We start from the raw sequence: 27,385 nt of genomic DNA, 5'->3' as shown, positions 1-27,385 counted from the left end.
GAAAATAGCTTTTGATCTTAATAACAATGGCTTCCATGTACTTGCATGAGATGGTTCTAACTTCTCACTGTACGCAGAGCATGATAGAACAGATGTCAACGCTGCTAACGTCGAATGTTATTGCTTGACATCAGAAATGGAAGTCACTGTTGTTTCCATCTTAGCAGTTCTCAGATTGCCTTCCCACAACCATATGGCATCATACTAAAAACAGAAGCAAAATTTTCAGTGGCATGATTTTTTTACAACTAAACAAATAAAATAAAATGAGGGTGTGAAACCTAGTTTTTAATTGTGAACATTAAGGATGAAATATTTTAATTCTGCCCATTCTCATATAAACTTGTAATTCCAGAGATACCATCCTCACAGCTAGAAAACAATATTTTGAAATACACTCTTTACCCCAAAATGTTGCCTATCATTGCTATATAGTATGAGGAACCAAATATAGTATGTCATAAGGATGTTCTTAAAAGGTAAGGTAGAATTGTGTGATGTGCAAATGTGTGTAGATGTAAATTCATTCAGGGAGGCCTAATATGATTATGATGCTGTATAGAATTCATGCTGTATATCATAAACAGATAAAGATGCCCTCTAGTTGAACTTGACTCATGGTGACTTCATTGACATAGCTGTGTAGCTTTCTAAGCAGCAGTGGTTTGTCATTGCCTTCTTCCAAGACTGGACAGTGATGGCCAGGTGCCTCCCTATGTTGAAAATCTATACATATCACCTGAATTCAAACTGTTATGGAGCTCCAATTTAATTGTTGACTGTTTTCATGCAAAATAAGAGTCTGATATGAGCAAAATGGTTAGAAAATGGCACAATTGCCTGGTTTACCAATAAGAAGCTTCAAAATCCTAAGATGAGATTCTAACTAATTGGGGATAATGGACATTGCAGAAGTGATGGAATGTAGTCCAGATTTCCAGGAAGGAAGGCTTTATTCCAGTGTAGTAAGAGACAGTATAATTCAGATAGCTTGGGAGAAAAAGGGTCAAGAGAGCTCCTCCCTAACAGTTTCTAAATATTATGTTTTATGGTGCAAGTAGTCTGCTCTACTTTGGCAAGATTACTGCCTAAAGGTGGGGAATAAATAAAGGAAACTGCTTAGAAGAATGTCTTTCTGCTCAACCTGTCTTTCTTTGTTTTGGGCAGTAAACAAATTCCAGTTCCATGCAGATACTATTGGCTATATTATGTCCAAATCAGAACAATAATATTTTTTACATTAAATATGCTTATAATTTACCATAGCCTGTTCTTTAATGCTACATTGCCTTTTAATCGTAGTGGTATTAGTTATAAGGGTGGAGGGAGGAGCAGTGGCTCAGCAATTAAAGATGGTAAGCTTACAGTCCGGATTCAAGACTCAAGCGCCATGTGACAGGTGAGCTCCCATTATTTGCCCCAGCTCCTACCAACCTAGCAGTTTGAAGCATGCAAATGCGCATAAATACATAGGCACCTCTTCGGTGAGAACAGTGTTCTGGGCGCCACAGGGTATAGTTACGCTGGACATATGACCTCAGAAATGTGTGTGGGCAACATTTGCTCCCTCGGCCAACAAACGGAGATGAGCACTGTCCTCTAGAGTTGGAAACCTTTACCTTTTTATTTGTCATAAACATATTTACTTTACCCCTCCATACTCCAATCTTGTTTCATATAAAGTTGGTTAAAGAACTGGAAAATTTGGGGTATCATTTCCTTCTAATCATAAGCTGTGCAAACCTCTGGTTATGTGGATGTGGCTTTTTCCTTTTTCCTGAACTGTCAGTGGGCATCAAAGACCACATTCAATTTTAAACAAATGGGTCGCAGATGTGTATTTTTTAATCTGTTGAAATTAAATCAGTTGTTTTGGGCCATGTGTACAAGCTTACATGCCACTGAAAATTATGTCTGGGGTATGAAAAGTGGATAGCTTGTTTCATATTTTGGGGAGGATACATTTGGATTTGGATATATTACTCTATCCCTGACAATGTTGGAATTTCTTCTCCAAGGAATCTGGTTTTGATAAAATGTTTCCCTGTTCAGTGAAGTCTTTGGAGTCCACTCCAAAATACATATATATTTAGGAAATTTACATGGCTGCTCATCTTATGCAAATCTGGGAGCCTCACAAAATGATAAAAACAGCATAAATATCTAACGAAAACATAATAAATACAAATAAACATAGTATACAAATAAGACAAACATAGTAAACACACAATATAAAAGCTGAGGCAGTTTACACATTTTCTTCACTGACAGATTTACCTATATTGGGCTTTAGTAACAATCCAGCTTGCCTGAGGGAAATGTCAGGTTTTTACAGACCAGCAGTTCAAGGTCATCTAGATCTTCAGGGGAGGCTATTCTACAGGGTAAGTGCCACAGGAGACAAAGCACATCTAGGTGTTGCAGGATGCCACTGTTCCATTGAGCACGCTCACCCTACTGAATCTAGTGGGATAGGCAGGAGAAATTGGAGAAGGCATTCCTGCAAGTAACTGGGCCTAGGAATTTAAAGGGGACAAGCAGCAACTTGAGCCACACCCAGAAACATAGTGGGAGCTTATGCAGCAGATGTTCCAACATGGGCAAATCTTGGTGTGCCCAATACTACATACATGGTTGCATTCTGAGGCTTCCGAATGCTTTTCAAGAGCAATCAACCCCATTTAGGGCATGTTGAAGGATTCCAGATGGGAAGCGATTACGTGGCTGTGAGTAGAGTCCCTCAGTCCAGGAACTGGTACATAAATGGTTGTGTGCAAAGCCCTCCTACACACAGCCGTGAAGAGATGATCTTTCAAGTAGGGCTGCCAGTAAGACAGTGGCTGACTTTGTACGCACTTCTGCCTAAGTAGGATAACAGACAGCATTTTAAAATGTACAACCAGTGCTTGTCAGGAAAGAAGATTGTTTGAATGAGTAAAGTTCATAATCTTTTCAATATGCCGAGAAAGGGAAAGAAAGAAATACATTTTCGGGGATGATCAGTCTTCATTTCTTGAAAGTGGCATTTTCAATATATCTCTTCCTTTTGTCCCTTCATTGTTTGAAGGACTTCAGAGGGAAACTGGTATAGTCCATAATATGAACCATGAGTGTCTGTTCCCCCATTTAAATCTCAGCTCAGTGATAAACCCATCAGATGGCCTTGAGCAGCCTCAACCCTCTTGTTTTCTCCTTATGTTACATTATCAATGGTACACAGCTTTGGACAGGGGCAAACACCGGTGACGTGCCTTACTTCTTGAAATGAACAATTCAGCATAATACAATAGCTTGCCTATTGATCTCTGCTTTCACTTGGATTAGAGAAGAAAGTAGCCCTAAACTGCTAAAATAGGTTTGCTGTTGGCTGGCTGCATTTCTTTAAAAATGCAACTGCTCCCGTTAAAAAACAAACAAACATATAATCCTCTCTTTTTTCAAAGCAATTAGTTGTTCACCTTCCATGCTACTTTGAAATGCTATCCTTTATTATATTTTTTATTATTATTTTAGTTTAGCGGTTCTGTAGCATTACTAAAATACTGAAATATTTCCTTTACTCTGTATTTTTTCTAACCGGTGAGGTAAAATTACACATTTTCCTCTTTGGCTTTGAGACCTTCTGAATATTTAACAAATTGCAGAATTTGACATTTGCTATTTATCTGATAATTACAGTTCTAGATCAATGATCATCAGAAACTTTTGAACTTCTATGAGTGCTCTTCGGACTGGAGGATAATAAAAAATCCTGAGTTAAATATTTGTATTTTTCTAGAGAGCAAAGAGTTAAAAGCACTTTAATAAACTAGTTCAACGCAGGTTAGCACTTCATTCTTATTAACAAATACTGATTTTCTTATTAATGTTTCTTCACTTAATATACAGTGGCTGAAGCTGCTGTTCATAAATCAAGCCAACTGGTTGATTGATCATTCTAATGTATATTTGCCTTTATTTCTCTTAATTTTTAAAAATATAATAACATGACCTGTTGCAACTGGTGTATATAACATCATCCAGTCCCTTTTGTGATGTTAAAGTAGGCATTCTAGTCTTCTGTTTTACTGCTAATACTTTCAACTTTGATTTTGTTGACATAAAACTCTATAACTGAAAGTCTGTTTTACATCTAAAATCTGCAGCTTTCTCAGCTTCCTGATGTCCAATCCTTTGTGCCGGCTCCTGTGGTTTTATTGTCCTATTTAAAAGGGAATAATATCTTTTTCATAATATTGTGTTTCCCCTTTTCTCCTTTCTTTTTTCCCACATTTCTTTTTAAACTAATTTATTTGCACCATGCTAATGGGCCTTTATTGCTTTATTATGACTCCTCCCACTGAATGATTGTGTCCAATCAGTTGGCAGGCAGAGCTCCGCCCCTGCTTCGGCCGCCATGAGTGCTGCCGGCCTGGCTGAGCAAGGTATGTGGCATGAGTCGTATCTCCTGAGTGCCTGATCTTAGAACCACACACTTGCCCACCCTTGATCAATTCCACTGCCAGTAAAAACCAGCATGATAGTATTTGTGCACCTAGTGAGACACACCATCCATGCTTGCTGGCTGAGAAAAGGGCATGCACTAAGGTATCCATCTAACCAAGAATCATTAAGTACATTGAGTTTGAACCTACTAACAAATGCATGTTGGGTAGTTAACTTTGATTTGCTGTGAATTGACATGACATTTGGAGACAGGGATTGTCATAGTGTCAGTATATTCAGAAAGTTAAAATGGCTTCTACAACTATGAATGTCTTACGAGGATATCAACCTGTTAGCAAATTCTGAAATTTGTTTTTAAACAACATTTACCATTTGATAGGAGGATAGCATAAGATTAACCTGCTATTTTTTCATATGGATTGGTGATAAGCAATGACACACAGTAGCATTCAGTATTACGCATTATGTTTGTCATTATATTTGACTGTGCAGCTTTAAATTTGGGGAACAAAGGATAAAAAGCAGTGGGATAAGGTTTCTTGTACTGGCAAAGACACTTAAACTTTTTTATCCAATGAAGAACATTGCTCTTGTACTTCCAAATTTATTATCATTTAAGAATGGAAAATATCTTTTGTCCTCTGTTAAATCCACCCAAGCAGGAAAAATATAGTGTGCTGGTAGAAGCATTAATCTCAAATTTGGAAAAAGCTTCAAAGACCAGGTGATTTCCTGTTGTTAATTCCTCTTCAGCCAACCAAAAGTAATTAGTTCAGGGACAAATAAAATATGTCCACAGCCAGAATGTTACTTGAACAGGAAGCATATAATGTGGGGTGCTCCTTTGACAAGTTTCAGAGTAGTTTTCTATTGACTTTAGAGCCAGAGCTGAGCCAACCCCCCTAGGATTTCTTTATGGACCTACAGGTGTGGGAACTCTGAAGATGTGTTCCTAGAACTATTGAATGCACAGAAAGTTTCCCATGATCCCTTTGCGTATCAGATGAGGGCCCTTAGAATAGAGGATGGAATAAGGACCCTCTCATCTCTCAGTTGTATCTTCTTCCTACTTATTAACTTAATCTGCATGCTTCTATCTGGGTGCACCTTACATGTATGACATTTCATGCAGTATATATGAATTCATGCAATATATTTGAATATATATTGTAGATTTTGGATGTATTCTGATCTAATTTCCCTGTCACAGACTGTACGAGTAGGGTTTGGTTTAGCAGGAAGAAAACCAGGCTTGGTGTTCATCAGAAGCAGTTTTGCCGATAAGTTCTCAAAATTAGTGTTGCAGTCTTCCAAATCAAGCTTCTAGTTCGAGAAAGAGCTTTATACACCAATTACTAGATTATTCTTTAAAAGCCACGTTAATTCAAAATGCAAATTACACTGTATCCATTGCATTAAAATGAGTCTATGTATAAATGAAAAGTGCACTTTTATCCAACCAAATTAGATGTGTGAGCAGGCCTCTACGATTTATGTGGCTAGAAGCAAACTTCTTTTTTTTATGAGAAATGGAAATTTTAAAATGAAATGGAACATATAGATTGGTGCGAGATGAAACTCTCCTCCACACTGAGCACTTTCTTTTCCAGCCTAATTAACTTTTGATTTCACTTTTGTGCCACATTTGAAACCTGTGATTAGATACATGAGGAGATCCCACTGAGTGGAGGAAACAGGAACATTTATTTTCCAGGCTACTAGCTTTTCTTTCAAGGGATTTTACTTTTCCTTGAAAAGTAGCAGAATCCCTGTTGTTTGCCTTTGATGTAAAGACCTGGACTAATTGGTATGGTAATTTCTCATAAATTAAACAGGGATTATGGAGAGGTTTAAAGGCCCTTTAAGGACTACTTATGAAATATTTAAATACTAATGAAGGGATGATCCCAGACAAAATTCTCCAGGACTGGTTTTGATATCTACAAATCTGGAGATATAGATACACATATTTGCAATCAATTATTTAAATAGTTTAGACTAATAATAGGAGGAAATGTATGTAAAAGCATTTCAGTAATACATACTATTGGGAACATAAAAATTATTCCTAGTTAATGTTGATATATAATTTTAGGAAAGGACTTCAACTGCAGAATAGAACATTTTTGTTCTCTTTAGAAGGAAGACAGTAGTTGTAAGTCTACTACATAGTCAGAATCTGTCCTTCAAAGGTAAATTCACATTTAAGCTTTAGCTAGGCTTTACAATTAGAATGCTTCCAAATTCATTATGGACACTGACTTTTTTAGATATATAGATAGTCCTCAACTTACAACCAATCATTTTACAACCATCTGAAGTTATGATGGCCACAGAAAGCACCTGTGACTATCTTATATCATCTCTCCCTTCCCCCGCAGTCACATGACTGCATATCAGCTTCACGACCCATCACAGTATTCCATGGTCACTTGATTTCAATTTGCTTTGTTTTTTGCTGATTTCTGGCCAAAAAACAGCCATTCAAATAAATGGGTCCATTTAATGACTACTGTTTGATTATTAACCACTGCATTTGACAACAACTGCCACATTTGCTTAATGACCACTGCAAAAAAGGCCAGAAAATTACTTCAGATCATGTGGGTGCTTCAACTAACGACCGTAACAACTTACAACTGGACTTCCAGTCCCAATTTTGATTGTAAGTCAAGATACAAGTTCATTTCCTTTTAGAAATTACAGTGCAGGTTATGAGTCATTTAGGCCAGTACTAAAAACAGAAAACTAAAATAAAGATGGAGTAATAACTAAAGAAAAGTCAGATTCAAACAACCCATTTTAAGTTTCACCAAATTTCTTTCTCACTGTAGCCTTCCCCTAAGGCCACACATAATTTCTGTAAAACTTAAATGCAGCTTTGTTTTGTGTGATCCATTATCTTTGCTATTCAAAGACTGTATACAATTTGGTTCAAAAAGGATTGGATTCCCCTGTTCTATATCAAAGGCAGGATATAATTGCACAGTGAAAATTGTGAGTATGCTTTTTAATATTTCCAAAGGCTTCTCAAAACACACATGTTTACAGGTAAGATGTACCGGTAGGTTAGAACTGGATGGTGGTATGTCCCCATATTGAGAAACTGCAGAGTGTAGCTATAGATAGAATCCTACTTTCTCTGGAAAAGCTCTTTGCAAGTCATCTGTTGTTGTGTTGTGCTGAATATAGCATTCTCTGTGCGTTTTGTCTTCTAAGTACTCCCAGGAAGATTTGTGTTCTTGTGTGGTGCTTAATTGTAGGAATCCAAGTTTCATCTTTTGGATAACAGCATGTTATCTAAAAGTTTAAGCTTCGTGCAAAATGTATTTTTGTCTGCTGTTTTTGGGTGGGGAACTGTTTTGTAGATTAATGTATAGCCTTTCCCAGTCTGCTGTGTATGCAAAGGAATTATGCAGCTTCTGTGTGTGGAAAGGACTACAGACCATTTATGAGACCAGAATATGGGTGAATGTCAAGTTTTCCTGTAGCAAACTCCTTGGGGCTTTCATTCTACTATATCAACTTTTTACACTGACAGGAGCTGAATGGAAAACTTCCATTAGTTCTCCTCTCAGTGTCTGCACTCTATATTATAAATGCAGATTTCCTATTCCCATAATATCTATGTTAGATTTCCAGATACCTTAACATAGATTTGACCACATAACCTATTTCTGGCCTCCCTCCAATTGTTTGTAGCTTAATTGGTCTTAATTTAATCTTGGGTTAGCATCAGGAGATCTAGAGCAATGCTAATACCTTGATTTTTGACAGGGCTATAGGGAAACTGCCTGACAGAAATAAGTAACCGTGAACCTGATTCCTTTGGCAGGAAAAGGCCAACATTAGGCTTCTATGAAACCAGCTTTGAATTTTATTTCAGAAGGCCTATTCTCCCACTTTAATTACATCAATTTCTCAGTAACTCTTGCTATGTGAGATATTTGTAAGCTACTTTACAGTGTGAAAACTCTATATCCAGGTGGGATTGGTTTTCATTGACCACTCTGTTGTCTTAATTACACAATGGCATCACTTCTAATGGAAGCAAAACTAAGGCAAAGTCTGAAAGTTTCAGAGGCGGATTCCTTTTCATTCTTTCTCATATTTTTTAGTGTGATTAACTGCAAGAGGTAGTGTTTCATTTCCATAAAATAACCACATTAGAGTTGGAATAGATGGAGTAAGGACTTCTCTTTCTGCCAAAAATGTCCCTGAGTTTGCCGGAATCAGTCTCCTGTAGATAACATTGATACTTCCCCTTATGCTGCAAATAAAACTACAGTATATGAATTACAGACCTGGAATGGATTAGGGTTTAATTACACAAACTTAAACATACATTGGTTTCCTGTTGGTTGAATGCAACAGCGCCTTTATGTTACATCTTGCCTTAATTTCTCAGAGCTCTTTTCTGCTACCCTGAATTTTATCCCATGGTATGAAAACATACATGAGCCAACATGCCTTCTTCACCTGTGAAATATCTTTGTGCAACAGAGTTACGTAAAAGAGGAGGAATAACCTTTCTCCCCTTTGAATTCTTGTACTTACATGTTTTAAAAAATTGCCTCACTTTAAAAAAAGGAAAAAAATTAAAAGCAGCCCATCAAGCACAGGGGAAAGGCTTACTGTGAGTCAAGTTGGATCCTGGCAGGCACATGAGTTGGTGTAGTTGATACTGTCAATTTTGTTCATATTATGAGTGGGTTTGTTTATTATTTTTGAAGTAGTTGCCTTTTATGCTAAGTTGATCGTGGCAATTAGCTGCACGGGGCCTTTGGAAATGGATAGTGTATAAATGAATAAAATTTAAATTTAATTTTGTTTGCTTTTAAATGACTCACAGGACAGAAATATGTTATCTAACAAAATTCCAGACTGAGGCCTTAGATTCCATATTTAGTGAATAGGAAATCAAATCCAGCTAATGTATTCTGTACATATTTTTCTCATTGGTATCATAATCTGTCTGGTTTTGGGTTTAAAAAATTTGTAGGGCTACAAAATAAATGTGAATCTTGTACTTTGTGTTAAATACATGTGGTACTTAATTTTTTTATGTACCTTTTTGTTATAACTCAGTCGTCTGCTAGCTTGCTTAAGGCCAAATATATGCTGTGTTGGCCCAGCATTTAAGGTTTATTCTTCATTGTAAGAAGAAGACCAAATAATGTGTAGAACAGGGGTCGGCAACCTAAAAAAGAAAAAGAGCCACTGGGAACCGGTTCCATCACAAATTAAAAAAAGAGGGAGCCGCGTGCGTGTGTCCATGCACGCGCATGCGCAAAAAGGTTTTTTGCGCATGCGCGGACGCACGCGGCTGCCATTTTTTAAAAAATGAGATGGAACCGGTTCCCGGTTGCCTGATGGCGACGGCCCGTCTGCAAAGCTGCCGCTTTCGGCAGCTTTGCAGACGGGCCGTGGCAGCTTCCGCAAAGAGCGGCGCCCCTGCCCATTCCGAGAGGTGCGCGCGCACCTCTCCGAACGACCGGAGGTGCGCGCGTACCTCCGCGCGAATGGGCAGCGGTGCCGCTCTTTCAGGAAGCCCGCCGCGGCCCGTCTGTGAAGCTGCCGAAAGCGGCAGCTTAGCAGACGGGCCGCGGCAGCTTCCGCAAAGAGCGGCGCCCCTGCCCATTCCGAGAGGTGCGTGCGCACCTCTCCGAACGACCGGAGTTGCGCGCGCACCTCCCCAAAGGTTTGGGGAGGTGCGCGCGCACCTCCGGTCGTTCGGAGAGGTGCGCGCGCACCTCTCGGAATGGGCAGGGGCGCCGCTCTTTGCGGAAGCTGCCGCGGCCCGTCTGCTAAGCTGCCGCTTTCGGCAGCTTCACAGACGGGCCGCGGCGGGCTTCCTGAAAGAGCGGCACCGCTGCCCATTCGCGCAGAGGTACGCGCGCACCTCTCCAAAGGTTTGGGGAGGTGCGCGCGCACCTCCGCCCATTCGGGGAGGTGCGCGTGCACCTCTCCAAACGGGCGGTGCCACTCTCCATTTGGAGAGGTGCGCGCGCACCACTGCCCGTTGGAAGAGGTGCGCGCGCACCGGGCGGCTGGGAGCCGCAAGAGACGGCTCAAAGAGCCGCATGCGGCTCCGGAGCCGCAGGTTGCCGACCTGTGGTGTAGAATAATATTCTAGAGCCTCAAAGACCTTTGGATGTCACCAGGGGCAAAATAGGCTCTTATGCTGCCTTTATGTTCTAAAGAAGGTGTTGGGATAGAACTCACAACTCCAAACTTTGGTTGTCATTTCAGAGAACAACCTCCATGAAACAAAGCCGGTTTCATTTCAGGGTGTTTTAAAGCTTAGAGCATCTTCCCTGGAAATTAGAGTACCAAAACTCTTGGACTTTTAAGCACCTGGATTAATGCTTTTATTTTTAAAAACATAAAGCAGATGACAAAGTCCTAATTTTTGTAATGGCAGTGTAGATATCACTATTCAAAATATGCTGTTCCTGATTAAATGGATACATCATTGTGTGGATGTGAACAGTTTTCAAAGGGCATTAGTCAACTAATTTATACTATCCACACCCTAAAATCCTCTGCCAATCACAGTATATGAGTTCTGTAGTATAAACTACAGGATCTAATTTACTTGTGTGCAAATGTCTCTGTTTTGAGTGTGTTGGTGAATCAAAGAGCTGCAACACAAAATTTGTTTTGAAAAGCATATTTGAAAATTGTAATTGGCATGGATAGGTCATGTGCTGTCAAGCTCTTTGGATGTCTCTCTGTTACACATCCATGTTCTGGTTCTATGTGTATTCTGTCTTTGCCTTTGCAAGATAGTTATATGAAAAGCAAAGTAACTTGCTCTTCTCCAAATGAAACATGTAAACTTCATCTGATAAGTGATTTCTGTTTGAATTCTCCCTCTGGTCAATTGCCAATCTGACCTCTGCCCAGATTAGCAGCAATCATTTTTTCCCTAATGGTTTTCCTACATTGGATTTTAGTGGAAACTTGGATTTTTCATTGTACTAAAATACTCAGATTTAATTTTTACTTTTTCTATTCTACACTATAGGTAAGGGATGAGCCACTTCACATGCAATATTTCTTACAAGAATATCATATTTGCCTATTGTCATGTCTATGTGCAAGAGGAAATCAAGATACCCTAATAGTCACTGCACATGACAACTTGGCATTAAAATGTAAAAAAATTTTTTTGTGACTTTAGAATAAATTTTGTCATATGAAACATTGATTCAAGGGATAATTCTTCTATGTTCAATTTAAGAATTGGTTTTTATTGCTTCTTTGATAATAGGTTTGGCTACTGAAAGGGACAGAGGTAGTAAATAATGAAAGCAAAGATATGAACTTCTCAAGAGTTCTGAAGATTTGTGTTTTGTCCAGTTCTCGTGAAAAAAATACGATTGTGGTCTAAGGTTTAGATTTTGGTAAAGCTTATTTTTCATGCAGATTTTATTGTTTTGAGCAAATAAGAGCCTAAAATGAATCTAGCTTGGTTCCTGATGTTGACCTGCTTTAAGAAAAATAATATTAAAATTTAGTTCACTTGCTTTTCTTAATTCTATTTGCAGCTGCCAAGAGCTTACTGAACAAAAAGTCAGATGGAGTAAAGGTAGGTTTTAAAATTGGGAGCATCCCTTTCTTTTTCAGTCCCATTCATAGAAATCTGCATCCTTGGCCAGCCTAAGTGATTCATATGCCAGAAAATGACTCTGCACAGCTTCTGCTAAAATCATCTCTGCAACTTGGCCATGTGAGTGCGGCAGTGAAGTTGATAGTTGACCAACCCATTAAGGCTCAAGACCTAATATAGAATTTTCTTCCAAATGTGTCCTGGGATTTTCAACAAGTGCAACAACTACTGTAATATTGATTTATGGAACAAGGGACTATCTCTGGAAAATTCTTAGACCTGCAATCCCGTATTGGGTTATCAAAAATATTTCATACTTAGTGAATTTGCAGGGCACGGTTTAAGTATCTGGAAGTCCTTATTACTTCTTTAAATAAGTATATGATTATTTGCATGCTACAGATGCCCTGCACTTCTGTGTGGAAATAAAATGAGAACAAGAAATTATAATATTGGGTTAAGAAAGCAATATACATTAATGGATTTCAGAGCTGTTTTATCAAAGATCTCACTCCTGATTATTATTTATGTTTCCTTTTCCAGTGGGTATTTGTCTTTTAGGAAATTATGTTTACCATATTACCTATATTTATTGGAATAATTTGTTATTTTATATATGAGTTTCATATCCTTGAAATCTACTTTCAAATCAAATTAAATTCTTTGATAATATTGTTGGTTCTTTTATATTTGGGGATATAAATGGCCCTCAAGCAAGGAAATAAAGTATAGTCCTGATTCTTGCATCCTATCCACTATTCTGTGAATATTCATCTGTGAGCTATTTTGTTTATCTGTACAGTATATATTTTTAAAAGTTGCATTTATTTAAAAATGGGAATTGCACATCATTGAATTAACATTATTTACCAGTCATAGTAATAGAAACTAGCAGCTCCTCATTAAAATCCATTGTTGCATTTATTTATTTTGTTATGTTCTGTTAAAGATGACTAAAACGTTTGCATACTTTCCATTCCACATATTCACTGGATGCACAGAGAGAATTAAATCCCATGCAAGCTGAGCTCACGTGTCAGTGGTTCTCCCAATTTTCCTGTCTCCCCCCCCCAATATATACATAGTGTAAACCAGACATGTCAAACACAAGGCCCGGGGGCCAGATCCAGCCTGCGAAGTGGTTTCATGTGGCCCACGAAGCCATCCTGGAAAGAGTGAGGGAACAGCCCCCGCTGCCTTGGCCTCGGCCCAGAGACCCTCCTTCTGCCAGAGACCCTCAGATCTGCCCCACTCCTGCCCAGGCCCCCATAGGCACCCTTGATGCGAACGATATAGAGCTGGCCACGCCCACCCAGTAGACCATACGCACTCTAGCCACGCCCACCCAGTAGGCCACGGCCACCCTGGCCACTCCCACCCGGACCCCTGAGGGTAACTGCAATACTGATGCGGCCCTCAATGAAATTGAGCTTGACACCCCTGGTGTAAACTAATACAACTAAGCAATATATTTAATATGGTGCATTTAATAATAATAAAACAGGTGACCAGGCTTCACTAATGCATGAAGGTCTCTGTACAGAATATAAGGACTCCTTTAACATTAAACGGGTAAAATTAAAAGGCACGATCCTATTCCTCTCTCATATGTTCAGTAGAACATTAGAGAATGGGCATTAGCACTACTAGGTACTGCTTTGTCATTGTTTTTCCCATTTCCCCACTCATCATAAATATTTCTTTAGGCATAAAATATGAACCACACTATGGTTCTTTGGTAATTGTTTCAGTAAAAAATGATGCACCTGTTATTCTACATGTAATAATTTTGCTATTAGGAGAAGAAGGCCTTTACTTTTCTCAGAACTCCTCTAAGTTAACAAGATACATTATTCCAAACACTTCCCCATGGACTACCCTCACTTAAGAAGTTGTGAGTATACACTGTGAGGGTTTGTTTCCATTTCATTGTCTGATTCTCTTCGGATGTCTTTCAGAACTGGATCAGAGAGAATATGCTGAAAAGAGGGGTGAGCTGTGGGTCAGTGGAAAAAATAGCTAAGGCATAAAAGAGAGAATTTATACTTGGTGTAATCCTTGATTTCACCTCAGTGACAAATGTCCGTGGAGATTCTCAATCATCCAGGCCATGAGTGTTCCAAAGGTGCTTTTCAAAACATTTTAAAAAGTTTCGCTTTTCGTTTGCCTTTTGAAAAGCACCTTGGGACCTCAGTGACAAAGTGAGCCTTTTCTTCTCCCCGTGAAGAACTCACAATGTTCCTCCTGTTCCTCCAATTCACGGCCTGTTTACGTAAGCAAGGCAGAGGAGGATTTTTCTTTTTATCCCTTTCTATTTTGCTTTCCCTAAAGTCTTCATTTTTAAAAAGAGAGAAAATGGGCCTTTGAAGTCCTTGTCAGAATATTTACGCAACAATTGTATTGATGCGCAAATCGATGGGCTCTAGCAGTTCTTGTCCATCTTGATGGTCCTCCACTTTCAAGGATTTTGCTTTTCCTACATCCTCATTATCTAATAAGAAATACAGGCTGAAGTATTCTGCCATTGCTTGTTGCTTTTTTACTTATTACTCAGTTACTCTGATATTTCTGAGCTAAGCTTATCTTAATACGTTCAAGCTAATGGGAATGTTATTTGCTCTGACTAGTCTCAAACCTCAAAACATACTGTATTTGGTCCTAAAATTAATCAAAGGGCTGGGCTCTCCTAGAACTCCTGGCTAATGATGACACAGACATGATTGAATTAGAACTCTAAATGTCTGTCTTCCCTATTGTCTTGAACCCCAGCCATTTCAGTGGAGTCTGTTACTTTGCCTGTAATCTTACAGAAAAATATAAATACAGCAACTTGTTTAGGGCAGATTACCAGAGTTCTTTATCCTTTGCTATTTGCTGACAGATAGCTGTGGCTGCATAGAATCATTTAAGCCAGCTGAAGATGAATGGAATAATTCTTATTTTTCTGTAACCTTTTGTAGTTTTAATCCAGATTTTTATAGTTAATTAGTCATTTCTTAAAAGACCTTTGTGACTTGGGCTTGTCTTAAGACACTGTGTTTCTCCAGTATTTTTGCCCATTTGACCTGGACCACCGGCTCCACTTCCATTGTGAGATTTAATGGAAAAGGACTAACTTCCTTTGGAACAGGTTTCCCCCCCCCCCCCCGCCCCCCAAGGCAAATTCAACTTTCTCTCTCATGCCTTGCAAAACTTTACTGAAGGCCTCTGGGAACTGATCACTGCAAAATTCCCAGCACTCCAAATCAGGTAGTGTTAATATCCATTTTATTACAAAAAGTATTATTTAATTATATTATTTTTTTATTAACTAGTTTTCTTTGTTTAATAAATTTATGTAGCAACCCGTCTCATATACTTCATTACAGTTGAGCATTAAAACAGAATAAAAAACCAAGCAATAATTATAAACATATTTTATATTCTAGGAGACTGAGGTACACCTTCCCTAGCAGTAATTTAATACAGGAGTACTTATATGAGGTTCAGATAGAATCAAACGTAAAGGGGATGCACCTCCCTCTGATACTGTTTGTATCTCCTAGATTTTCCAAGCTTACATAAAATATACCTTCCAGCTTTTCCCCAGGATAGGCTCTACGTACTTGCTACAGGACAAAAGCAAGAAAACAGCAGTACTTTAGCCAAATTCCAATTTAGATCAGAGAAATCCTTGTATTCTTTCTTTTGCAGCAGATGCAGATTTCTCATAGTTTCTTCTTGAAATTTAATTCACAGATTGTGATGCTTAATGTAGGTAATGGTGTGTGCTGCTCAGAGCTCTTGAAAAAATATCCAAGTGGAAATGCAGTGCATTCTCAAGAGAAAATACTGCAAGAGAAATAGGACAAAGTGCCTGCATGTTAACAGGAGTCTTGCTTTGTTTACCCCAAAGCACTTAAAGTTTATGCATTATATTTGTAATACTTTCTGATAAACTTCAGATTGAAGTTCCAGTAAAATTACTTTATATTCCCAAGGCTGTCTAAGCCTTTGGCACGTAAGAACCATAATGCTCGCCTTCCAGTAATGAAAAAAGCACATTTATCTTATACTCAAAGCAAATCTAAATGTGGTTGCAAATCTTTGCAAAAATGAAAAAAAAAACTGCTTGGAAGCTTCAAAATATTATGCATATAATCAACATGGAATAAAAATACTGAAGATATCATGATACCAAAGGCAAAGTGCCAGCCGAAAGAAGGTACAAAGATCTAGAAGTAGAATTGTTAATATATCTGGGAGATTTAAAAGGTCTTCATCTAGCTCTGAAAAGATGAAAACATAATGGGAGAACATTATTCAAATAAGAATGATCACTGCAAAGGCTTTATCTCTAGGGATCTGCAGGTGAGGTTTGTTCCTCCTGCTTTGCTCTAGAAGGCTTAATACGGGGCAACAGGGAAAGGAAGTTATCTCGGATTATGTGGTGGAAGTGGAAATGGGGGTGCAAATAGGTATATAATAGGATTTCTTAGAAGCAAAATTGGCAAAATGTTGCAGGTATAGGTTTTAGTGGATTCTGAAAAAGGAAAAGCGCCATGATTGGTGAATGAACTAAGCCAGGGGTAGGCAACCTTGGCTCTTTTATGACTCGTGGACTTCAACTCCCAGAGTTCCTGAGCCAGCCATGGTGAGGGGAAAGGGAGAGGTTTCTATGCTGAGCCAGGCTGGCTCAGGAATTCTGGGAGTTGAAGTCCACGAGTCATAAAAGAGCCAAGGTTGCCTACCCCTGGACGAAGCCATAACTTGGACCTTGAATAAATATGGGGCAGGGCAGATTTAGGGAAGGAAACATCATCTCCCTTGTTTGCATCATTGTGGAGTAATTTCTGTCTCTCCACAGTTCTTAAGGAATGATCTTTCTTTTTTCTCTGCCATATTGATATTTCTCCTGTTTTTCTCCCTGATTTCTCACATAGGACAAGAAAGAGAGAAGTTCATAAAATCTAGCTTTATCAAATGTCTATTCCGTGTATTTTTTCACTCATACCCGGTGTCTCCTTGTTGGGCATATATGCCATCTGATCAGTCCTGTCTGGCCCCTGCTTGCAGTTATCTTTCATAAGTATTTGTTTTTCTATGCAAGCATTACAGAGAATAGAGTCACAGAATCACAGGGCTGGAAGGGGCCTTGGAGGTCTTCTAGTCTAATTCAAAGCAGGAGATCTAACTGAAGCCCAGACAAATGATTGTTCAATCTTTCCTTGAAAACCTCCTGCAGTGGGGCACCCACAACTCTGAGAGGCAAGCTGTTTCACTGATTATTATTCACAGTATCAGAAAGTTTCTCCTTAGTTCCAGGTTGGATCGTCCTCTGATGAGCTTCTACCCATTGCTTCTTGTCCTGCCCTAAGGTTCTTTGGAGAATAAGTGGATCACCTCCTCCTTATGACAACCGCTCTAGTACCGGAAGACAGCTATCATGGGTCACCTTATAGGGGACATGAATGGCATAAAAAGATAATCAATAAAAATAAATAAATAAACCATGTCACCCCTAATCCTTCTCTTCATTAGGCTAGATCTACCTAGTTCTCTCAATTGTTCATCATATGATTTAGCCTCTAGATTCCTTATCATCTGTGTTGCTCTTCTCTGCACTCATTTCTAGGCTTTCAGTGTCTTTTTTGCATCATGGCAACCAGAACTAGAAGCAGTTTTCCTAGTGTGGCCTCACTAGTGATCTTCTCTGTTGATGCAACCTAGCACTGCATTGGGTCTTTTTATCAGCTGCAGCACACTTCTGGTTCATACGTCAGTGGTGGTCCACTATGACATTTAGATCCCTCTCACATTTACTACTGTTGAGCTAGGTGCCGTCTATTCTACACCGATGCATTTGGTTTTTCCTGCCTTAAGTGCAGGATAATACTTTTCTCCAACTAAACTGCATTTTGTTGGATAGGACCTAATGCTCAAGTCTGTCAAGATGCAAATTTGATAAGTTCCTCTTCCATCCCCTCATCTAGGTTATTTACGAAGATGTTGAACATCACCGGGCCCAAGAGAGAACCTCGAGATACCTCACTGCATGCTTCCCTCCATGTAAATGTAGTTCCATTAAGGCAGAAACGTATCGGGACGGTTTTGCCATTGCTGGCAATGGGGTGGGCGCGGCTTCCGGATGACGTGTCTGGCCCGCAGGCTGGCAGTTTGACACCCCTGCATTAAGGACTACACGCTAAGTGCAGTTGGTCAGTCAGTTGCGAATCCATCTGATGGTGGCACTATCTATCCCACATTGTTCTATCTTACCAAAAAGTAGGCTGTGGTTTACTTTGTCAAATGCCTTACTGAAGTCCAAGTAAACCATATTCATAGCATTTCTCTTATCCATTAATTTACTTACTTTATCAAAAAAAGCATGATCTGTTTTTAACAAACTCACGTTGGTTTCTAGTGATTGTTTTGTTCATTTCTAGGTGCTCACAGGTTTGCAGCTTGATTATCTTTTCTAGGATTTTCGCAGGTATTGATGGTAAGCTGGATCCATTTTCCTCCATCTTGAGGATTGGAATCATAATAGATCTTTTCCAGTCCTGCAGTTCCCCCTTGGTTCAGGAGCCCTGAAAGAATTTGTACAGTGGTTCTGAGATCACATGTTCCAGCTTTTTCAATACCCTGGGTTATAAACTATCTGATCCCAGTGTTTTGAATTTGTCATAGTGGATAGGTGGTTTTTTATCAGTTTGTTATCTATTTTGATTTGTGTGCCTGTTCTGTCTCCCACTGTATTGCTTTCGATAGGTTGGGCGATTTTTTTTCTTTTGCGTAAAGACAGAGACAAAGAAGGAATTAAGCAGATCCGCTTTCTCTCTCCTGCCCATCAACTTCTTGCCAGCTAGTGGACATCATTTCCTTAAATTTTTCTTGTTCCTTACATATTGAAATAACTTTTTTTGTTATTTTCAGCATGTGTTGTAAGTCTTAGTTCATTCTGAACCTTAGCCTTCCCGACTGCATCTCTGCAAATTCAGGCTATTTGCTGGTATTTTGTTTTAGTTATATGTCTCCATTTCCATTTTTTATACTTGTCCTTCTTACCCCTCAGTTTGTCAGAGAGCTCTTTGTGCAATCATGCTGATCTCATCTGGTGTCTTTTCTTTCTCTGTGGTATTGTTTTGTTTGGGCTTTTAGTATTTTTTTTCAGAGTTTCCCCTGCACCTGGATCTGTTTTTCCTTCTAGGATTTTCATCCATGGAATCCTTCCTAATCTTTGTCTTTGTTTGTTGAAGTGAGCTCCTTTGAAGTTTAAAACACTAGTCTAACTTTGTTCAATTGCCAGTGCCTATTCTAATAGGACATGGTCACTTTCCTCCAAAGTTCCTACATTTACTCCTTCAGTCATTTCATCTGAAGGAGTTAGGATTAAGTCCAGTATAGCTGATCTTTTAGTTCCCACGTCAACCCATTGGGTGTCAAAGTTGTCAACTAGGCACATCAGAAACTCACTGTGGAATTTGTTTTACAGTTGATGTCAGGATAGTTAAAGTCCCCCATTACTACAATAGTGTATTTACTTCACACCTCAACTATCTGATCAATAAAATTAGTTAAAATTAGCAATAACTATTTTATTACTGAAGAGGAGTGGCTAAATGTAAAATGCTGAATGGATCTTTTGCACATGGTCTCGTGTGTATAGGATTGGGCTTATCTTGGAATTATAAAACAAAACCATTTATCATTACAGACACCTTCTCAATTATTGTAGTAATGAAACAACTTCATTTGAATGAGAACATGCATGATTGCTGTTTACCTGTCAGGAACTAGTCACTTGAAAGTAGAAGATTCAAAATTCCGTAGGTCAAAAGATTTGTGTACAATAAAAACATGCTTATAGGTAGATGTTGAATAAAATACTTTTTGATGGACATTGTGTCATCTTAATAATTTGTAGGTAAACAACTCTACCCACAATTGGGCACAATTTGAAAAAGAATGGTCCTCTGGTTTCAGTCTCTCCTGCGTCACACTGGCTACATCGTTTGCCATTTTGTTCTGCTTGGAATTTTCTATATCCGGGTTTCTAGTACTATTATAATAACTGCTGGCTTTCATGAGCTCATTTATTGGTGGCGTTCAGTTCCTTTCTTAAAGGAACGTGATTGGCAGCAGAGCTCTGCTGATGCATAATGCCAACATTTTCTTTGCTTCTCTTCTCATCTCTTCTTTCCTTCTCTTTCCTCCTTTCAATGGTGTGCCCAGAAAAGGAAGTCAAGCTCCAGCGTACATTTGATGGTGAGCTCCTCCCATGAACTGCCTGTAAACCTGTTTAACCACCATTCTCATGCCATGCACGTCCAGCTTGTGCTCATCACCTCACATAGCATGTCTGGGCAAGGGGAGGTGGTTGGTTGAATGGAGAGACATCTTGCACTTCAAAAAGCTCATGTTCCCACAAAAAGTGGGCACTGAGTAAGAAACAGTCTTCCACATGCTATTACGCTATTTGCTCTTTGGGGTCAAGAAGCCATGGTCTCTAGACTCCTCCCAGGGGCATGGAATCTTGGCTGTTTTGTTGCAGAAATCCTGTAATGGGCAGTGCTTGTAGAAAAATCCTTATTGATAAATAGCCCTGCTCCAGTTTGAACAGTCGTTTTTGGTATGTGGGTGTAGCACTATTGGAAGCTTGCAGCTACCATTCCACTACTCTTCAAAGAATTTTAAGCAAACATCTTGTGGAATTCAACCATTCTCATATCTCTTTTCTTCTTTCCCTTCAAATTTCAAAATTACAAGGTTGGCATTAATGCCAACATTAGTTGGCATTAATCAGAGCTCATCATTCTTCCCATTCATTTTTTCTATATATGAATGTGTATTTTCCCTGGAATGTGTTGGATAAGTAATACAATCAGATGTGAAGAGACAAATCCTTCATGTCGTTTGTGATGCTGAAGCCCTCATCTCTTTGAGGCTCAGCTTGAATGAAATCAACATTGTGCCTTGTGCTAGTTGACTATTTTGGATCCTTGCAGATAGCAAGTATTTTAAAAGCAAGCCACATCAAACACTGGACTATTTCAAGAGAAAATCATTATTCATCCAGCTGTACTTAGTAATGGCAAAGCAAAGTACCTTTAACAGATACAGATTTTTTTGTGTGTGATTTTGTTACATGATTATTTTAATCTTCCTTTTTTCCCCTTATGCACCTGTCTGATATATCAGAAACATCAGATATGTCTGATATGACAGTACCTGAATTTGAACCATAAATGACATGTTGGGTTAGCACTTATCTGGACACCCTCCTAGCACAAAGGCAAGACGGGACAATATTATAATTCCTGATTGGCTTTTATTTTAGAGCATGGGTGTTAAACTCACCACGTCACGTGATATGTCGCGATGTATCATGACTTTTCACATTGCCGGAGCTGAGGTGGGCACGGCCTCTACAAACAGCCCATGGGCCAGCAGTTTCACACCCCTGCTTTAGAGATTCAGTCCTTGAGAATGGCTTTAAGACCCTGAAATCCTGGATGTCTTTACTCTAAGAAGTGCTGATAATTTCTCTCTCTCTCAACATTGGAATAGAAAAAAAAATCTGGCTAAAGGCCAGAATATCTAGATCCGTACCAATCGGGTTTCAGACCAGGGCACAGCACGGAGACGGCATTGGTCGCGCTGGTGAATGATCTCTGGCGGGCCCGAGATAGAGGTTATTCTTCTGTCCTGGTCCTATTAGATCTATCAGCGGCTTTTGATACCATCGACCATGGTATCTTACTGCGTCGTCTTGAGGGGCTGGGAGTGGGAGGCACCGTTCTGCGTTGGTTCTCCTCCTACCTCTCGGACCGTTCGCAGACGGTGTTGGCAGGAGGGCAGAGGTCAAGCCCTAGGCCTCTTAATTGTGGAGTGCCTCAGGGTTCGGTGCTCTCGCCCCTCCTGTTCAACATCTATATGAAGCCGCTGGGAGAGATCATCCGTAGCTTCGGGGTGAAATATCATCAATATGCTGATGATACCCAGCTATTCATCTCCACCCCGAACCAACCCAGTGATGCCCTTGATGTGATGTCCCGTTGTCTGGAAGCGGTACAGATTTGGATGGGAGAAAACAGGCTTCGACTCAACCCGGCCAAGACTGAGTGGCTGTACATACCGTCATCTCGTTTAGTCCAAGAGGTTCCATCTCTGACTATAGGAGGAGAGATGTTACCTCCCATTGATAAAGCACGCAATCTGGGCATCCTCCTAGATTCACAACTCAGTTTTGAAGATCACATTGGAACCGTGGCTAGGGGGGCATTTGCACAGATTCGTCTTATATACCAATTGCGCCCCTTTTTGGACCGAGATGCCCTACGTACAGTCACCCACGCACTCGTTACCTCCCGTATTGATTACTGTAATGCTCTCTACATGGGGCTGCCCTTGAAGACCACCCGGAGGCTTCAGCTGGTGCAGAATGCAGCTGCACGGGTTGTGATGGGAGCTCCCCGATACTCCCATATTACACCCCTCCTGCGTGAGCTGCATTGGCTACCAGTTGCCCTCCGGGTGAGATTTAAGGTGCTGGTACTTACCTTTAAAGCCCTACATGGCTTAGGTCCGGGATACTTGCAGGACCATCTGCTGCCGGGAACAAATTCCCATCGTCCAGTACGCTCACACAGAGAAGGCCTCCTCAGGGTACCGTCAGCTAGGCAATGTCGGCTGGCGACCCCCAGGGGGAGGGCCTTCTCTGTGGGAGCACCAACCCTATGGAATCAGCTCCCCCCTGAGCTTTGGATAGCCCAAAACCTCCAATCCTTTCGCCGCGGCCTCAAAACACACCTGTTCCACCAAGCTGACCTAGACTGACAGGCATTTTAATTAATTTATATTTAGTATTTTTAATTCATTTTTAAATTCTCTAATTTTTTATTGCACTGATGTTCTCAATTTCATTTTATCTTGATTTATGTACTTATTATATGTTTTATTGTTAGCCGCCCTGAGTCCTTCGGGAGATAGGGCGGGATATAAATCCCATCAATAAATAAATAAATAAAGGCGAATTCAAGAATGAAAACACACACCATTTTAAAGGAATTAGTATTATAAAGTTAAAAATGAGAGCTAGAGCATTAGAATGCAAACTATTTCATTAGGAAAGAGTCTGGTAGCTCATTTTCAGGCTAACAATTTTTATGAGCTGCTTATGCCTTTAGTAAAATTATTAATTTCAGAAATGCTACCAAAATTTGAATTTTGGTTGTATTCTTCTTCCCTAGTATTGTATTGTGAGTCCCATCTTAACTGAACTATTTAATATTATACTACACTTGCTGCCTTTTGTCAGTTTTTAATGCCTAGTTATATAGCATGAGTTATATAGCAATTAAATGATAACTGTTATTCAAGAAATAAGGCCACAAAATCAAGTCACAGTAGTCCTTCCAGAGTCCAGCGCAGCCAGTAACATCTAAACACATGCAACTAGCAAAGGGAGAAATGGTTGCTGTTTTTATTTCCAGGTTTAAATGGCTGAATGAGCTCTTTGAGTGTGCAGACTTACCTTTGATCAAGGTGAATAGCAAAAAACTTGACATCTTATCTTTCATCCTTCACCTCTTATTGGCACTTTCCAAAGGAATACACCTGCTTTGGTTTTAGCATTTGTTCTACAGCCATCAGCAGTAGAACATCTAGGTTGTTCTCCAAATCTGAAAGACTGGATCTCAATCAGTGGCTCCAAAATATGCATTAAAGATATCATGTGGTGGCCCATATTCCATTAATAGTTGGCGAAGAGATTATTTGCTATGTCCTTCTTACTCCTTGGTCCAATGCATAATCAGCTCAGCTCTTGTCTATATATGTAATTCCTTCGTAAAAGAATTCCAGAACTGAATGTGGGTTCCTTTTGGGACATTAGAGGATTCTGCTCCTTTTTTTTCAAAACAAAACAAAAGATTACTAACCATATTTGTAACTTGTAGCTAATAAACAGGTGTATGGCCTCCCAGCAACTTGTGTTTCAGGGACTAAGTCTTTTTATTTTTTTCCCTTTTATCTAATTTATATAGTCTTTCATCACATAAGCCTGTGACTCTGGGCCTCAGCAAAACTAAAAATTAAAGCAGATGATTTTCTATATCTGGCAGGGGATTCTAATTGAACAACAAAATTGAACATGGCATTTCAGGGCAAGATTTGAAGGCAGTATGTGTTCACTATAGGCAAATGTTCCAATATCTCAGGGGCTGCCACAAAGAAGAGGGAGTCAAGCTATTCTCCAAGGCACCTGAAGGCATGATAAGAAGGAATGGGTGGAAACTAATCAAGGAGAGAAGCAGCCTAGAACTAAGAGAAACTTCCTGACAGTTAGAACAATTAACCAGTGGAACAACCTGCCTCCAGAAGTTGTGAATGCTCCAATACTGGAAGTTTTTAAGAAGAGATTGGACAGCCATTTGTCTGAAATGGTATAGGGTTTCCCGCCTGAGCAGGGGGGATAATGATGATGATTATAGCCCAAGCCTGGATCATCTACAGAGCATTTACTCCCCATCTGTTTATAGAGAGGTGGTACTATCCTGAACTGCATTCATGTGCCTTTTCTTCGTCAAGGTTTGTTAATGGTTTGTTTTGCTAAATGATTGACAGAGAAAATGGGCAGTATTTTGTGTTCTTTTTATTGACACTAACTAAATCTGGTCATATTGTTAGAAACTGCCCATGATAAACATACTTCACAAGGCAGAATCTTACATCCTTTCCTACCAGATCTTTCTAACAGGACAGTGGAATAGAGAACAAATGACATAAATATTGGTGACACATAATTCTTGACTCACAGTGATAGTGCAGTCTTGGTAGAAATGCAGCCACCAAAAGTATATTGTATTGTGGACAGTACCTTACATCATGCTACCTAGTTTTGTAGTGAAATGTCTGCAAGAAAACAACCAAGCTCAGAGTGTATTGAGGACCCCACAAAAGTGTCTTCTATCACATTCTGTAAGATTTATTCCATCTGATAGCAGTGAGTCATAGTGGCATCAGCTTTAATAGTTGAGCTGTTCAGATGCAGTCCTGGCCATATTTCTAATCTTTTAGTGACAGCTCACCAATAAAGTGCATTTGAGAGACCTTTATGAGTTGATGCAGGTGAGCACTGCAGGCTTTAAGGGTTAAAAATGCTTAGGCATTAAGATTAATTAAGTTAAGTTGTTCTACTAGCTTCACACAGGGATAATCACACTTCACACTTGCGCTGTCTACTTTATGTTTCAACTAAAACCTTGAAGGCAGAAAAGGCATGCATTTAGATGAAAAGAATTCTATGTCCAGGAATTTGTTTAGAGTGCCAGAAATGAATAGAATTCATAGCCATTCTGACCGGAACTCTCAAAAGGTTTTGACAAGCTGTTCGTTACATATTTGGGTAAGTTGAAATCTACTTTTTCTGTTAAACATTTGGGTGACAGAATAATTTGCCAATCTATTGCAAATCATCTAGAGATCTGTCACTAGAGTCGTAGCTATTGTCTCTACATAATAAAGCACCAGGTTGCACTTTAAATAGGATCTGAATAAAATACGTTTAATCTTCTTGGCCACAGGTTTCCTGAAAAGAAACTTTTTAGTACTAACAGAAATCGTGGCCAGAAACCGCTTAAAGATCTTGATCTTTCTGACAGCTATTGCTTTCTACCAGGAGGTTTAAATTAAAGATAAAAAGGTAAAGGGTAAAGGTTCTCCCACACATGCTTGCTAGTTGTTTCCAACTCTAGGAGCCAGTGCTCATCTCCGTTTCAAAGTCGAAGAGCCAGCACTTGTCCAAGGACGTCTCCGTGGTCATGTGGCCGGCATGACTAGACACCAAAGGTGCACGGAATGCTGTTACCTTCCCACCGTAGTGGTCCCTATTTTTCTACTTGCATTTTTTACGTGCTTTCGAACTGCTAGGTTGGCAGAAGCTGGGACGAGTAACAGGCGCTCACACTGTTACGCGGCACTCGGGATTCGACCTGCCAAACTGCTGACCATCTGATCGACAAGCTCAGCGTCCTAACCCACTGAGCCACCGTGTCCCATTTAAATTAAAGATACAGTCTTGTAAATTACATATCTTTCACAAACTAGGATATAAAGCAGTCAGGCATCAGTTTTGTGCCCAATGGTAAAAATATCAGTAGGATGAGGATGGTAAATGGATTCTCGGACTTTCCTTACAATGAGAGAGGGATCCATTTCATCCCTGTGCTGTTGGCATTACTGCCTAACATTCATGTTTCCATTTGCTGTACAGGTAGTCCTTGACTTACAACCACAATTGAGCCCCAAATTTCTGTTGCTAAGCAACACAGTTGTAAAATGAGTTTCCCTCCATTTTATGACCTTGCTTGCCACTGTTGTTCAGTGAATCACTGCAGTTGTTAAGTTAGAAACAAATCTGGCTTCCCCCTTGACTTCGCTTGTCAGAAAGTCACAAAAGATGATCACATGACCCCAGGACACTGCAGCCATCATAAATATGAGTCAGTTACCAAGCATCTGAATTTTGATCACATGACCACGGGGATGCCGCAGCAGTCATAGGTCACTTTTTTCAGTGATGTTTTAACTTTAAACGGTCACTAAATGAATGGTTGCAAGTCAAAGACTATCTAAACCTGTTACTCGCCTTGAGATTGATTTCTCTTCTTGTCTGCCACTGTTTGATGGGTATCTGAGAGTTGCTCCAAAGATGGACAGATGGCTGTCCCGCCACATTTCTGCTCTAACCAACATATAAATATTTTCTTTTATGTGATTTGGATGGAGTACTAATGTAAGCATTCGTGCTGTCTTCTTTTACTAATATTTAAGACTGTTACCTAATGTTAAACTTAATTGGATCCCACATTTCAATTCATGCAGGTTTATGAGGGAGGAAAATGCTCTGGAAACAGCAGGGCTGACATCCATGTAGATATCCATAGTTCTTGATATGGTGCAAAGCCAGTTAGGTTTCTCCAGGTAAACGCACCTAAGGTACTCAACATTTCCAATCATTCCTTGTAAGTTTTTCTTTCAAGCTCCTTATCATCTTAATATCTCCCATCTGGACTCGACTCACTGTTTTGTAGGTACAGTGGGACCAATGCAGAATAGAGACTTCTTAAACACTGTTTTGCATGCAATCATGCTTTTTAAACATCCAAGCTTACTTTGATTTTTTTTTCTTTTTTACATTTGATTTCCCAACACTTTAAGCCAAGAAATGAAAGATGTTTCTTTATCTAGGTTAGAGAAGGAAGAGGGGGCCTTCTAGCCAAGTCAGCTAAGGACAAGAGATGCTAGGTTAGATTGCAGCATTTTATTTTGGATAGAGCATCA

At 39.6% G+C, this 27,385-nt stretch overlaps 1 protein-coding gene across 14 annotated transcripts in view; it reads left to right on the top strand.

Annotated features, from left to right (window-relative positions):
* CAMK2G (calcium/calmodulin dependent protein kinase II gamma) overlaps window positions 1-27,385 on the top strand; it is a 180,964-nt gene that overhangs the window by 130,907 nt on the left and 22,672 nt on the right. For 4 of the 14 annotated variants that reach the window (XR_014492708.1, XM_083364220.1, XM_083364215.1 and 1 more), the window contains exons 13-15: window positions 4,362-4,424; window positions 12,000-12,040; window positions 20,276-20,308. Coding sequence is in view for 13 of the 14 variants with exons in the window: in XM_083364220.1 (XP_083220346.1) it covers window positions 4,362-4,424; window positions 12,000-12,040; window positions 20,276-20,308 (137 nt within the window). In the remaining variant the exon portion in view is untranslated. The remainder of the gene's footprint in view (window positions 1-4,361; window positions 4,425-11,999; window positions 12,041-20,275; window positions 20,309-27,385) is intronic. The other 10 variants (XM_083364213.1, XM_083364219.1, XM_083364221.1 and 7 more) reach the window with 3 other exon arrangements.

Source organism: Vipera ursinii (assembly GCF_947247035.1).
Source record: "Vipera ursinii genome assembly, chromosome: 5".
In the NCBI taxonomy this organism is placed as follows: domain Eukaryota; kingdom Metazoa; phylum Chordata; class Lepidosauria; order Squamata; family Viperidae; genus Vipera; species Vipera ursinii.
The sequence above is the reverse complement of the archived record's forward strand: the minus strand, read 5'-3'. Positions and strand labels throughout refer to the sequence as shown.